Raw genomic sequence first — 14,252 nt, forward strand, 5'->3', positions numbered from 1 at the left:
AACCGTCCAGAAATTCCTGGACAGTCTGTAAAAATAGGGGACTTTTTTCCAGTGTCCATGAAAAAATTATATGCGGCTGTAATTTTTTTGAGGCTGGTGGTGTTTCAGCGGGTCATTTTGATTGTAGTTCTCAGCATTTTAGAGATTACAGTAAGTGCTGGTAATGTGCTCATTATTAGTATCTGAGCTATAGACATGTATTATTTATATAATAATATATATTATAGTTCAGTATAGTTTTCCAATTTGTCTGTAATTTTTGGATAAATAGTCCAGAAAAAATAAACATTTAGGTTGGCAACACTGGTGATGAAGAACCTACAAAAGGCACACAGCATATTATTTTACATGCTTGGAATATATACAAGATTAAATTAAATATAAAAAAATAAAATAAAATATTTAAATACGGTGAAATGTCATTCAAATGATGACAGAAGACTAGTCATATGTTCACAGGATGCATTCTGTATAGTAAATTTGCAGATTTTTTTCACATTGTAAGAGTGTATGCTTCTGAATTTATTGTTCCACAGTTTACAGTAGCTACGTTTTATGACTACCGTATTTACAGCAACCACTGACTTGTGGTTGGATTCTTAGGTAGGCAGTTGTACTAAACATCCTGATTTATGGTAACCAAACTCTCTATGAACAGCAAATAATGAGATATGGCAGTCAGATATAAGGTAGATTGTTGACTGACAATATCTAAAGATCATCAGCGTTCCTTGAAGACAGGTTAATACGTCTGCTGCCCGGGGCTCTAAGCCTCTTTTACTCTTCTCAGAGTTTGGGAAGCTGAGTCCTAATTTCTTAACAGCACTGAGATTTCAAGCCAAAGGAGTGTTGGGTTTCTAGTTTAATAATTACCGTAATCTCTGAACTTGGCTAAGACTCACCACTGAAAAGCTGTCTTAATGGATTACTGGTAGTAATGCAATTTGCAACCAAGAAGTCCATTATGAGCAAGACAAAACCATGTAAAAGTTCAGTCCTTAATCCAGCTGTTACCAAAATCTACCAAACTCCGGATTCTCTATTTGTCAGACAGTACGGGTCAATATTCTCCATGTTCCTACCGTCCTCATCTGGGAATCGGGGTAGGGGTCTGCTCACTGTTACTCACAGAACAATGATGCATCAAGCCTCCCTCTTTTTTTGTGGAAGGTAAAATAGATACCTACTGAGACACAGATAAATGAAGATATTATGGCAAATGTGTATTTTATTTTTTTTTTGAGAAAGTGACTCCAGTAGGTGACAGGTATCGAGAGGGGCTTCTGTTGGTGTTGATTGATTTTAAAACACCTTTAGGCTGGTTTCAGATGAGCGTGTCTCACGCTCCGAGCTTGCAGCGTGTCAGGGAGAGCACCTGTCCTGAACTTCCAGCACTGCCGGGGTCGCATAGCATTATATTGATTTATGATGCTATGTAATCCTTACAGTTCTGGAATGTATTGGATAAGAATGACAGCATGATGTCAGTATTATCCAGTACATTCCAGACCTCTAAGGGTTGCATAGCATCATAAATCAATATGCGACCCCGGCAGTGCTGGAAGTTCAGGACCGGTGCTGTGCTGCAATTCTGGAGCGCGACACTCGCTCATCTGAAAGGGGCCTTAGGCTTATAAAGTGATTAAAGGGAACCTGTCACCTCAAAATGCAGTGAAATATGCAGGCAGCATATTATAGAGCAGGAGGAGCTGAGAAGATTGATGTATAGTTTTGTGGGAAAAGAATCAGTATGACTTGTATTTCATTCATTTCAATTCCTGTTCATTCTGGGCTTTGAAGGAGGCGGCCTCGAGGAGGCGGTCCTATCAGTGATTGACAGCTCTCACTGTATACACAGTCATAGTGGGAATACTATCAATCACTGATAGGACCGCCTCCTCAACTTTAGAGCCCAGAATGAGTACAGATATAAATGTATAAAATACAAGTTATACTGATTCTTTTCCCATAAAACTATATATCAATCTGCTCATCCCCTCCTGCTCTATAAAATGCTGCCTGCAGCTCAGACACCATGTTCAACGTGACAGGTTCCCTTTAATATAGCGTATTTTTTATATAGTTTGCACAAACCGTTCAGGCGAATTGGTAAATATAAGTTTTGTTGTTTTTCTTAATGCCCCTCCAATACTTGGTATTGCAGAACGTCATCCTTGCTGGCAGCATAATATTAGATCAAAGCAACAAAGAGTATTGGGACCAGATCCAGAGGACTGAAGGGGGCACGGCACACCTGTTGAAACATTATGAAGAATATGCCAACAACATGGCGCGGAACATGAAAAAGACATATATGAAGCCCTTTGTCATTGTTACGAAAAATATTAGTGAGTATTACCCTGGAATAGTAAATCAGTCAGTAAGTTATCCCTTGAAAAGTGTTTATGACCTATCCACAGGGTAGATGATTAAAGGGGTTCTCCGGGAAATAAGAAAATGAAAATACTTAAATATTACTTTATTATAAACAAATACCTTTCATTAGATATAATGGCTCATTTTGTCTGGGGAGCAATCATTAGGAGAAATAAAATGGCCGCTGTCCTATTAGTACACACAAAACCTGTCCTAATCACCCAAGAGGACAAGTTACTTCACAACACTGAGGTAAAGAGCTGCCTCAGCCTTCTCTGCTCTATTAGTCAGGGATTATGATCCTGAATACAGATAAGACCTTTAGCTGATTCTCTGTAGGAATTGAGTTCATGAGGGGACATGAAGTACAGACACCCCCACCTTCTCTCTGTACTTCATGTCTCCTCATGAACTCCATTCCTTCAGATATTCAGCTGAAGATCTTATCATCTGTATTCAGGATCATAATCCCTAGCAAGCAAAGCAGTAGAGGAGGATGAGTCAGCTCTTTAGCTGTAGTGTTCTGTAGCAACTTGTCCTGCTGTGTGATTAGGACAGGTTTTGTGTGTACTAATAGGACAGCGGCAATTTTATTTCCCCCGATGATTGCTCCCCAGACAAAATGAGTCATTATAACTAATAAATGTTATTTGAAAATATATTTATAATAAAGTAATATTTAAGTATTTTCATTTTCTTAATTCCTGGAGAATCCTTTTAATATTGGATCGTGGGAAGTCCAACCAATGTTACCTCAAGAACGAGGGGGCTCAACGTCTCCTCTATGAATGGAGCAGTAGAGTACATGTTGGTCATCGCTCCATTTACTTCTTCAGCACTGATCGAGACACCAGTCCGTCAGTCCTATAGGAGTGAATAGCGGGGTAGACCGACATGTACACTACGCTTCAATCAGAGAAGAAACTCTTAGACCCATTGTTCTCTGTCGGACACCAAACAATCCAACACTGATCACCTAGACTGTGAATAGGTGTAATGATAAAAATGAAAATTACAATTAAAAAAAAAAGGGCTGAAACTCTAAATCTCAGAACCTGTGTGTCAGTCATAGTAAATTACTTTACTATTCTGTGATGACTCATCTTAATGACACATCTTAAAAGCTTAGCTTGGCCTGGGGTATTAAAGGAAGGGAGTGTTGGCAGTGCAGCATACACTGAGAATGAAGTTGTGCCTCTGAGTTATTTATTAGTAACATATTGCATGTTCATGTAAAAGCATATATTTTTGTACGTAATCATTTCCTCTGTCCATAATCTGGCCTTGCAATACTTTTGTGGGCAAAGATTCAATATAACTTATAGATTGGATCGAAACCCTGCTTTCCTAAACTTAGGAGTTTGGTTCATAGTGTTACTCGGTGATTGACAACTGTCTGTGTCATTTTATTCAGGGAAGGCCATCAATCTCTGGGGTGGACTCCTTCACCCTGGACAACAGAGGTCTAGAACAATAAATTAAGTTCTACTGAATCAGTCTGCTCAGCTCTCCCTGCTCAGTATGGAAGGCATCTTCATGGTGCCAGTTTCTCTTTATATATACCCCTTCATTATTATTTAACTAGGGTGTATCAAAAAGTGGCATTGTAGTCTAATGTAACCAATCAGATTTCAGTTTAGATATAAAAACTGATTCTGATTAGTCACTCCTGGGTAACATGATTATAGTGTTTAAAAATGGTGGAAAAGATGTAAACTGAAAATGACATAATAAAATAGTGTTCCATTAAAACATTGGGGGAGATTTATTAAACTGGTGCCCATAGCAACCAATCAGATTCCACCTTAAATTTTTCACAGCTTCTTTGGAAAATGAAAGGTGGAATCTGGTTGGTTGCTATGGGCAACTAAGCCAGTTCTACTTTACACCAGTTTAATAAATCTCCCCTATTGTGTTTGCAGTAAGAATGTAATCTGTACCTTTAACTGTTTTATTTCCTTCAGTCATTGCTGTAGACATATTTGACAAGGCGAATTTCAGTGGAGCCAAAGTCCCGGAGTTTAGTGAGATATATGAAGATTATCCTAAAGACTTGCAGTCGTCAGTTCTGTTTCCTGATACTTTGTTTAATTCCCCTGAAAGAAAAGGTAAAATTACAGTCCTGTCCCATTCATCTTGGATAATACTCAGACTTAGCAGGCTGTATTAGGCAGCCTACAATGATCGTATATGTTTCTCAACAACTGCTGTAATTTAATATAGTTGTGTTTCTTTATCGTATATTGGCTTTGTAACCCATTCACAGGAATATTTACGGTAATAATGATGCATGTAGTTAAATTGGCATTACCAACTTCTTTTCAGTAATCATTATTGGCAACTCTCACATTCATTTACTGTGTTAGTGCCATGCATCATCTTAACATCATGAATGAATTTACGCTACAACTGGTGCATTACAAAGAATTGACCAATTATATAACTATATACAGTATATATATATATATATATATATATATATATATATATACATACACACGGTATATATATCTTGAATAGCAATTCATTGACTTGATTCAATGAATTGCAACTCAAACTGTTGGACACATGATTTAAGTAGCACCATTAAAGGGGTTCTGCTGCTTCCATTCACTTGAGAATGGCAGCAGAACTGCAGTAACCAGCTCCATCAACTACACTAGTTCTGGCACCAGAGCAACTATAGAATAACTGATCAGCAGGGATGTCTGGGGTCGGACCCCTGACGATCTAATATTGATGACCTATGCTAGGGATAGCCCATCAATGTTAAATTCCCCAAGGACTGCTTTATAGGGAGTCTGTCAGCAGTTTTCACCTTGCAAAACTGCTGACAGCGCTATTTAGGGGCTGTGGAGAGCCAGAAAAACATACCTTTTGTGAAGCTTTTATTATCAGAAGTATTGTGAATATTAACTTTTATTCTGCCAGCTTCTGCTTTCACTTGTGCCCAGGAGGTGTTGCTTTACTGTAGAGTGCCCTCTGCATTGAGCAGCTTCACAAACCCTACTCTTTGCTTTCAGTGACGCCTGTAGTGGTCTCCTGGTTGGATGCTACACCTCTCACTCAGAGCAGAGGGGAGAGGCTGTGACGCAGCTCAATGCAGAGAGGACTTTACGATGAAGCTCTCCTGGGCAATTGCAGGAGCAAAAACAAGCAGAATAGAGGTTCATATTTACACTGCTCCTAAAAATTAAAGCTCCACAAAGTATAATTGTATTGCTCTTCCCAGCCCCTACCTGTGCTGTAAGCAATTTAACATGGGCAAAATATTGGCACACTACCTCTAAGCTTTAAAACTTGTGAACACTAAGTTTAAAGGAGTTGGCTAGGATATGTCAGTGTTGGACTAACCTTATGATGAGTTATTATCTTTTGATCAGTAAGTTCCTTGGATGCCCCTCCACTGCTAGATCTGATATAGTTTATCTCTTGTCCATGTGGCTATGTCTGTTACTACGACTTTTACAACCAGATACAGCTGCTGGTACATGGATGGCGCTGTATAACTTACTGCTATGAAGGGGTGGTGAAGGACCTTAACAGTCAATGATGGCCCATCCTAAGGATAGGTCACTGATGTTACATATCATATGTGTGTGATGATGTAGGGGGGGACATTATAAGATGTGGTGCTAAATAAAATGTTTTTACAAGATTGAGATGTGTGAAATGTGAATACATGAGATCTCTGGTGTCATTTAAGCAAAATAATTGAGCCTCAGTCTATTGGGAACCTACAGTAAGTGAAGATGTATGGATGCATAATGGGGATTAGAGGCTTGCCAATAGATGATGTAGAGCAAATGTGAACATTTTCCTTTATTACTTGATTTCAATGTGAAGGAAGAATAAGATGGAAAATGAATCACCTTTTCCTGACACATACTGAATGGTACACATTATGTAGCAGTATATGGGCAGATGCAATGAATTATGTATACTGTAAATGCTTATTAGTACAGTTTACACACCAGTAAATGTGTGATGCAGGACTGCCTGGGTGCTAATAAATAACAGCTCTTTCAGTGACTGTATCCAGAACGGTCCTGGCAGCGAATCACATTTTATAGCTGGTATATTTTATTACTTTATAGATTTCATTGTGGGACTTTATTGTTTTATACAGGTGCATTGTTTGTAGATCATAACATTTTACTCTGTGTACAGTAAGAAATCACACAATTAACATGTAATAATAACTTACATTGTTAAATTACAACATTGTGTTTGTACATAGCTCTGCCGACCATCAAGCCTTCCAACCAGAAATTTCCTAGCAGTGATGAGGACTTTGACTCTCGTCTCTCTAAACGGAAAAAGAGACAACCAGATCCATCAAACCAGCACGCCATTGCTATCGTGATAGTGTATCGGTCTTTGGGGCAGCTCTTGCCAGAAAACTATGATCCTGACCGCAGGAGCTTAAGGTACCTGCATACTCTTCTCGTCATGCAAGTCTACAGTTTGTGTTATGTGTATCTGTAATAACATAGTGCATTATACTTTAATTGTTTGTAAATCAGCTAAGGCAAATAAAGGAAAAAGTCAAATAAATTAGTAAGGATAGTTGACCATAGACCATGTGCCTGGACCCCCTCATGGGTTAAAATTGGATAGGTCATGAACACCATCCTTACCTTTATCTATGAGATGAGGAAAGCAGCATACTGGAAAATTGTATGATTAAAAGCTTTGTGAAATCCCAAGAATTCAAGGTTCCTTGAAGATTTGTGCTTCTTAAAGGGGTTGTCCGGGTTCAGAGCTGAACCCGGACATACCCTTATTTTCACCAATGAGATGCTCCGATGCGCTCCCTTGCCCTGCGCTAAATCGCGCCCGGCAGTGTGTTCGGTGACGTCACCGGTTCTAATGGGCGGGCTTTAGCGCTGCCCTAGCCATTTTACTGGCTAGGGCAGCGCTAAATCCCGCCCATCAGTGCCGGTGACATCATCGGGCTTCCTGGCAGCCCCGTGGAGAGCCCTACACGTCACCGGATCTCCAAAAAATGCCTTTGCTCTGCGCGATTTAGCGCAGGGCAAAGGAGAGCATCGGAGCATGAACTGCTCCGATGCTCAAGTCAGGGGGGCTGCCTGGGTGAAAATGGAGGAATGTCTGGGTTCAGAGCTGAACCCCCTTAACCCCTTTAATTAACAAAATAAATGTAAAGACTAAGTGGACCACAGTTCTCCTGTTTCTTGATGTTAAAGGGGTTGTCCGGGTTCAGAGCTCCGGGTTCAAATTGCGGAGGGCAAAGGCATTTTCAGGAGTTCCGGTAACGAACCGGGCTCTCCATGGGGCTGCCAGGAAGCTAGGGCAACGCTAAAGCACGCCCATCAGAGCCGGTGACGTCACTGAACACACTGCAGTGTGGTGTTGTTAACAAAAGAGCCCGTGCCCTGCGCGATCTAGCGCAGGGCAAGGGAGCGCATCGGAGCATGAGATGCTCCAATGCTAACATCAGGGGGGCTGCCTGAATTAAAACATGGGTATGTCTGGGTTCAGCTTTGAACCCAGACAACCCCTTTAAGTAGACCTTAGTGGCAAGAACATTGATAGGGATTCTAGGGAGCAGTTTTGTGTATATTCTACATTCCCTGAAAAGGGGATGTTCTCATCAATATAGCAGATCATTGGTAGGAATTGTATTGATTGGTTCTATGCCTCTGTTTTCTTCCCAGAGTTCCTAACCGACCAATTATTAACACACCCATTGTAAGTGCTTCCGTGCATAATGAAGGGGAACCACTACCATCTCAACTGGACAAGCCAATAATACTGGAGTACACAATGTTAGAAACCGAGGAGAGGACCAAACCTGTGTGTGTATTTTGGAACCACTCCATCATGTAAGTATCTACTTTTCTTAAGTATGTATTATTTTTAGACTTGACTCATTTTCATACATTGTTATAGAAATTGTCTACTTAGAAAATTTTATCAGTTGACTCAGTTTTGACAATTTGTATTCTCTTTTTTCGGGACAAAAGTGGTGGCATGGGCGGGTGGTCCTCCAAAGGCTGTGAACTAGTCTTCAGAAATAAAACCCACATTACCTGCCAGTGTAATCATATGACCAGTTTTGCAGTGCTGATGGACATTTCCAAGCGAGAGGTATGTTGCAGAAAAGAAAACTGTTTTGTTCTAAATGCCATCTTTCCTATTCAAGAGAAGAGCATATTCAATGCATCACAATATCCGTTCTCCATTGATCTTGAAAATGACAGACTGGAGATGACAATCTAAACATAGCAGTTTTATAAACCCATCTGCCAAATATTTAGTGTGAATTCTTGGATGCACAATTTTTGGGTGGCCAAACAGCATTTCATTGGAAAAGGATATGTATAGAGTACAAAGTCAACTATACATCAGGCAACATGGCAGTTAACATTGTACATAGAGACCTATGTTAGTTAAGGATAAATCACTTCCAATATAAACATTGTCACTTAAGGGGAGGAAATCAAGAAAAAAGGGAGGAGGTTCCTCAACAAAACAATATTTAAAACCTGGGTTGAGATGCTCACCGTGGACCTTTGATAGCTGTCAGCCAAACAAGCTCCCGGCCCTCTCATACTCAGCTTGGCAAAGCGTGCATGTATTCTCAGTTGTTAGAGGGGAATAAACTCCTGGCAGGTCCCTCTAGTGGTGGTTTATCTCCTGTCGGAACAAAGGATTGGGTATGTTGAAATCCGGTAGCCCAATCATTCTTTCCCTGACACCCCTATTATAAACCAGAGTCTTCTGAAATTGTCATTCATCTAACGTGTATGGGTACCTTATGTGGCACCATATGCCAAATGAAACCTGGTGAGATTGTAACAAAAGGTCTGAATATTAAGTCTAATAAGGTGCTTAGGAAATGTAATGGAGGTGGATGTGGATTTATCTTTTGCAATACAGGTGCAGCTGATAAAGTCTAAGGTTGCATAAAGGTTGTATAATGCTTTATGCAAGACCAAATATTTATTGCGGAAAACTGAATTGGATCCTGTCATGTGATAGCCTGCAAAGGTTTCATGAAATATCTTTCGTATGCATGGAACCACACTGTCAAAACCAGTTTTGTGTCTGTCTTTTGTATTTCATCGTCCGTCACATGCTCACATAGAATGACCTGTGAATTGTCTCCATAACAGAACGGTGAGGTGCTTCCTCTGAAGATCATCACATACACTTCAGTGTCTGTCTCACTGGCGGCCTTGCTGCTGACTTTCATCTTGCTTGTGATCATCAGAACATTACGATCCAACATCCACAATATCCACAAAAACCTAGTGGCTGCCCTTTTCTTTTCTGAGCTAATCTTTCTCATTGGCATCAACCAGACTGAAAATCCAGTAAGTGCGAGGATTGTGTGTTGTGTTGCACTGATAGATGGGTAGCCCCATTTTTGCAGCAGCTTCCCATGCCCCAGTTAATATTTCACAACAGGATGTTTCTCACATCTGGCGCTGGTACCGTCAGTCCTCCCTGGCATTATGGTACCACTACCAGATTAATCATCAGAGTACCTGCACTTGATCTGCTGCCTGACACGTCATGCACTGGTAAACTCAAGACAGGGCAGGAATGCTGGAGCTGAAATAATTCATGACTGCTTGGCTCACAGCCTGATTTACTGCCTTTCTGTTAGCAAACAATACTGTTTCAGGGAGCGGCCATAACCCCCCTTACAAAAGGTCTTAGGTGATTAATAACATTATTGCTCCATATCGCTTTGCTTTGTAACTTTAGGGCATCATCATTTAAGGTTCTGGATGCAGAATTAGTGGAAAAACAGACTTTCTTTAGTATTGTACTGTAAGCAAATATTAATGCTGGATAGAAGCCAGGCCTTGCCGAGTCCTGTGTTGATCTGCCTTGCAGTCACAGGTTTATTCTGTAGAATGTTCTCCCGGTCTTGGGTCCTGTTACTATGTACAACTGAAGACTGGCCCTAAAACAGTAGGAAGTGAAATCCTGAACTCTCATGGATATAAAATATGTTGCTTAGCCATAGGTTTAAAGGGCATCTGTCAACAGGATCAACACTATTAAACCAGCCATGATGCCTGGTAGGACTGACCCAGTTGTTGAAAGTCATACCTTTCTTCTCCACTACTGCATTAAGAAAAAATAAGTAATTTTGCTAAAAATATGCAAATTGAGGGGGTGAGCTCTAGTCACTCCTCTCTACTGTCTTGGACATTCCCACTTCACCTAGATGCCTGGCCCTGTCTATCAAGTGAAGAGGAAGTGTCCAGGGAAGCAGATCTGAGGAGCTAAGTGTCTAGGGCTCACCCGTAGTGCACTTAAGACCACTAAATGCAGCAACAGATCAGGGGAATAAAACTATGTTTTCAAACCACAGGGTCAGTCCTACCAGGCAATATGGCTGGTTAATAGGGTCGATCCAGCTGGCATGTCCAGAGAATCCTTGTTCATAAACCTGTGTTCACTAGATTTTTATCTTTGATGTAGTTTGTCTGTACCGTGATTGCCATCCTTCTGCATTACTTCTACATGAGCACCTTTGCTTGGATGTTTGTGGAAGGGCTTCACATTTACCGTATGCTGACAGAAGTGAGGAACATTGACACCGGTCACATGCGATTCTACTATGTGGTTGGTTACGGGATACCAGCCATTATAACAGGTATGTTTCCTCTCACTGCCCAGAACTTTCTTCATGTTTGAATTTACGGTAAACAGTTTTTAATACTTTTAGGTAGAGGGAGAACAACCCAGTGTTCCTCGCTATGTGACATTTATATCACCTACAGTTATTGTACTGGTTGCACTAGTGGTACCTCTGTATTAACCAGTTGTGCAAAACCTCATCCACCACATTGAGTTTTTAACATTGGAAACATTGCATGTCAGCCTGCAGGGCTATATATGTATAGTTTATTCTGCTGCTTATGAACATGTCTTATATATTGATTTAGTGGCTGGGAACATTGACTTAGAATTTAAATAATTCTGTAAGCTGGTGAGTGACGGAGGACTGCGATTTTTAGAAAGCAGGTCATCTTAACTTACTGGAATGTTTGCACACATCCTGAGGGTTTTTTATGCTAACATGTACCTATAATGTTTAGATTGTAATTGTGGTATTTGTAACCTGTTTTACACTGAATAGTACAATAAATCAGGTAGAAAAATGGCAATTTATAGAATAAAAAATATTCTTCCAACGTATGGTAGATAGTAGTGTTGATCGAGCATGCTCGGCTGAACACCTTTTCGGCTCGAGCATCGCGATGCTCGGCACATCGCGGTGTTCAGGAGAATATCGCGTGTGCTCGAGTCTCCTCAGCCCATAAACGTGCAGGTAAGTACTGAAACTCACTGTAATGCCGTAGCCATGTTGGTTACTGGCATTACAGTGATTGGCCTACCGGAACACGTCATGGGGTGCTATAAAGCGGAGAGCTGTGCTGTAGAAGGGACAGATAGTGTATGGAATTGAATTTAATTTTTTTGTTAGGCAGGGTTGATGTTAGAGACCCGAAAGTCCTTTTAAGGACCATTGTTGTATCTGGCAGCAATATATATTATCAGCGCAACCTGCGCTAAATTGCGTGCAATTTTAGAGACCCAAAAGTCCTTTTAAGGACCATTGTTGTATCTGGCAGCAATATATATTTTTAGCGCAGGTTGCCCCAATTGTTTGGCCGCTGCAGACAGCGACATTATCTGCGCTACATCTCCCGTGTAACGTGTGCGCAGCCTAAAAATATCTGTGACATCCAGTGTAATTTTTCCGTAGACGGTGTCTGCTGCGGACAGTTACATTACCTGCGCTACATCTCCTGAATAACGTTTGCGCATCCTAAATATCAGTGACATTCAGTCAAAGTTTTTCGCTGCTGGTGGCAGCGACATTACCTGCGCTACATCTCCTGTATAGCGTTTGCACATCCCAAATAGCTGTGACATTCCCTGTAATTTTTAATTAGCCGCTGGTCACAGCGACATTACCTGCGCTACATCTCCTGTATAACGTTTGCACATCCCAAATAGCTGTGACATTCCCTGTAATTTTTAATTAGCCGCTGGTCACAGCGACATTACCTGCGCTACATCTCCTGTATAACGTTTGCGCATCCTAAATATCAGTGACATTCAGTTTAATTTATTTGCGCATACACTTACAAAACCTGCGCTAGTGTATGTGTGACATACTTGCAAGCATATATACCATTTAATATGCAGAAGGCGAGCAGTAAGGGATGGGGAAGTGGCCGTGCTGCTGATGGTGCACGCAGAGGCCGTGGCCCTGGGCACAGTGAAACTGTGCCTGCTGCCAGAGCACAAGAAACACACTCATCCACGATACCTAGCTTCATGTCCCAGTTTGCAGGGCGGCGCATGGACACAACTCTCAAAGTCAGACCAGTGCGACCAGGTGGTCGGTTGGATTGCAGCAGATAATGCTTCCAGTCGGTTAAGCACCACCCTGTCTTCCACAAAGTCCAGTCTCAGTAGCCAAGAGTCTGGTCAACAGAATCCTCACCCTGATCCTCCATCCTCCCACCATGGAGAGTCTTTCCAAACAAGTGATCCCACACTTGGATCTTCCGAGGAGCTCTTTTCATCGCCATTCCTTGATTTTGGCCTCTCGCCAATCCCACTTGAAGAGGGACATGAGGAGATTGTGTGCACTTATGCCCAAACTCTTGAGCATCCACAGTCACAAGAAGATGACGGTGGGGAACGGCAATTAGTGTTTCACGAGGTGGATGATGATGATGAGACACAGTTGCCAATAAGTCAACAGCAATTAGTGTCTCAAAAGGTTGTCCATAAGTGAGGTTGTTGTTAGGTCAACAAGTCAGGAGGATGACCAGGGTGAGGAAGTGGAAGAGGAGGTGGTGGACAATGAAATCACTGACCCAACCTGGGAAGGTGGCAAGCCAAACGAGGACAGCAGTACAGAGGGGGAGGGATCTGCAGCACCGCAACAGGCTGGAAGAGGCAGTGGGGTGGCAAAAGGGAGAAGGCAGGCCACACCAAACAGGCCCTCAACTGTTCCCCGGAGCACCCCCTTGCGGCAATCTCCCTTGCCAAGGTGTTCCGCAGTCTGTCGCTTTTTTGAGGAAAGCGCGGACGATAAAAGAATTGTCATTTGTAACCTGTGCCGTACCAAAATGAGCAGGGGCGTGAACACTAGCAACCTCACCACCACCAGCATGATCCGCCACATGGCATCAAAACACCCTAATAGATGGGCCGAACGGCTGGGTCCACAATCAGTGTCTGCGGGTCACACCACTGCCTCCTCTTCCCCTGTGTTACGTGGTGGCCAATCCCCTGTCCAAGATGCAGGCCCGGGTGCCTCCTGCCCTGCACCTGGACCTTCGCAAGCACCATCAGCTACCACATCCACTTTTGTGCAACGTGAGCACGCGCTGGAACTCCACGTTCCACATGTTGGCCAGGCTTTGTGAGCAGCAGAGGGCAGTAGTGGAATACCAGCTGCAACATGGTCGTCCACTTTCCAGTCAGCTTCCTTTCTTCACATGCGACGAGTGGGCATGGATGTTTGACTTCTGTGGAGGAATCAACACAGATGGTGAGCGGCGATGTCGCTATTATCAGCTTAACCATGCCACTTCTGTGTCTACTGAAACGCTCGCTGCTCACAATGAAGGAGGATGCTTTGCATGTGGAAGAGGTGGAAATGGGGGAAGGCAGTACACAGGATAATAGCCAGACCACCCTCCGTTCGTTTTCTCAGCGCGAATTGGATGATGATGAGGAGCAGGAGACGGTTGCTTCCGCTACAGAGGGTAGTACCCACAGCAGGTTTATTCCATCTGTTCAGTGTGGATGGGCCAAAGAGGGGGAAGAGGATGAGGAGATTGAGAGTCATCCTCCTGATGAGG

The 14,252-nt window shown here is 42.2% G+C and overlaps 1 protein-coding gene across 3 annotated transcripts in view; it reads left to right on the forward strand.

Moving 5' to 3' along the window:
- The window catches only part of CELSR1 (cadherin EGF LAG seven-pass G-type receptor 1), a 172,476-nt gene that overhangs the window by 136,764 nt on the left and 21,460 nt on the right, over positions 1 to 14,252 (forward strand). For all 3 annotated transcript variants that reach the window (XM_040412268.1, XM_040412277.1, XM_040412286.1), the window contains exons 19-25: positions 2,165 to 2,348; positions 4,341 to 4,484; positions 6,617 to 6,806; positions 8,058 to 8,225; positions 8,367 to 8,490; positions 9,519 to 9,719; positions 10,843 to 11,017. In XM_040412268.1, coding sequence (XP_040268202.1) covers positions 2,165 to 2,348; positions 4,341 to 4,484; positions 6,617 to 6,806; positions 8,058 to 8,225; positions 8,367 to 8,490; positions 9,519 to 9,719; positions 10,843 to 11,017 — 1,186 coding nt within the window. The remainder of the gene's footprint in view (positions 1 to 2,164; positions 2,349 to 4,340; positions 4,485 to 6,616; positions 6,807 to 8,057; positions 8,226 to 8,366; positions 8,491 to 9,518; positions 9,720 to 10,842; positions 11,018 to 14,252) is intronic.

The sequence above is a fragment of the Bufo bufo genome, chromosome 1 (genome assembly GCF_905171765.1).
Source record: "Bufo bufo chromosome 1, aBufBuf1.1, whole genome shotgun sequence".
In the NCBI taxonomy this organism is placed as follows: domain Eukaryota; kingdom Metazoa; phylum Chordata; class Amphibia; order Anura; family Bufonidae; genus Bufo; species Bufo bufo.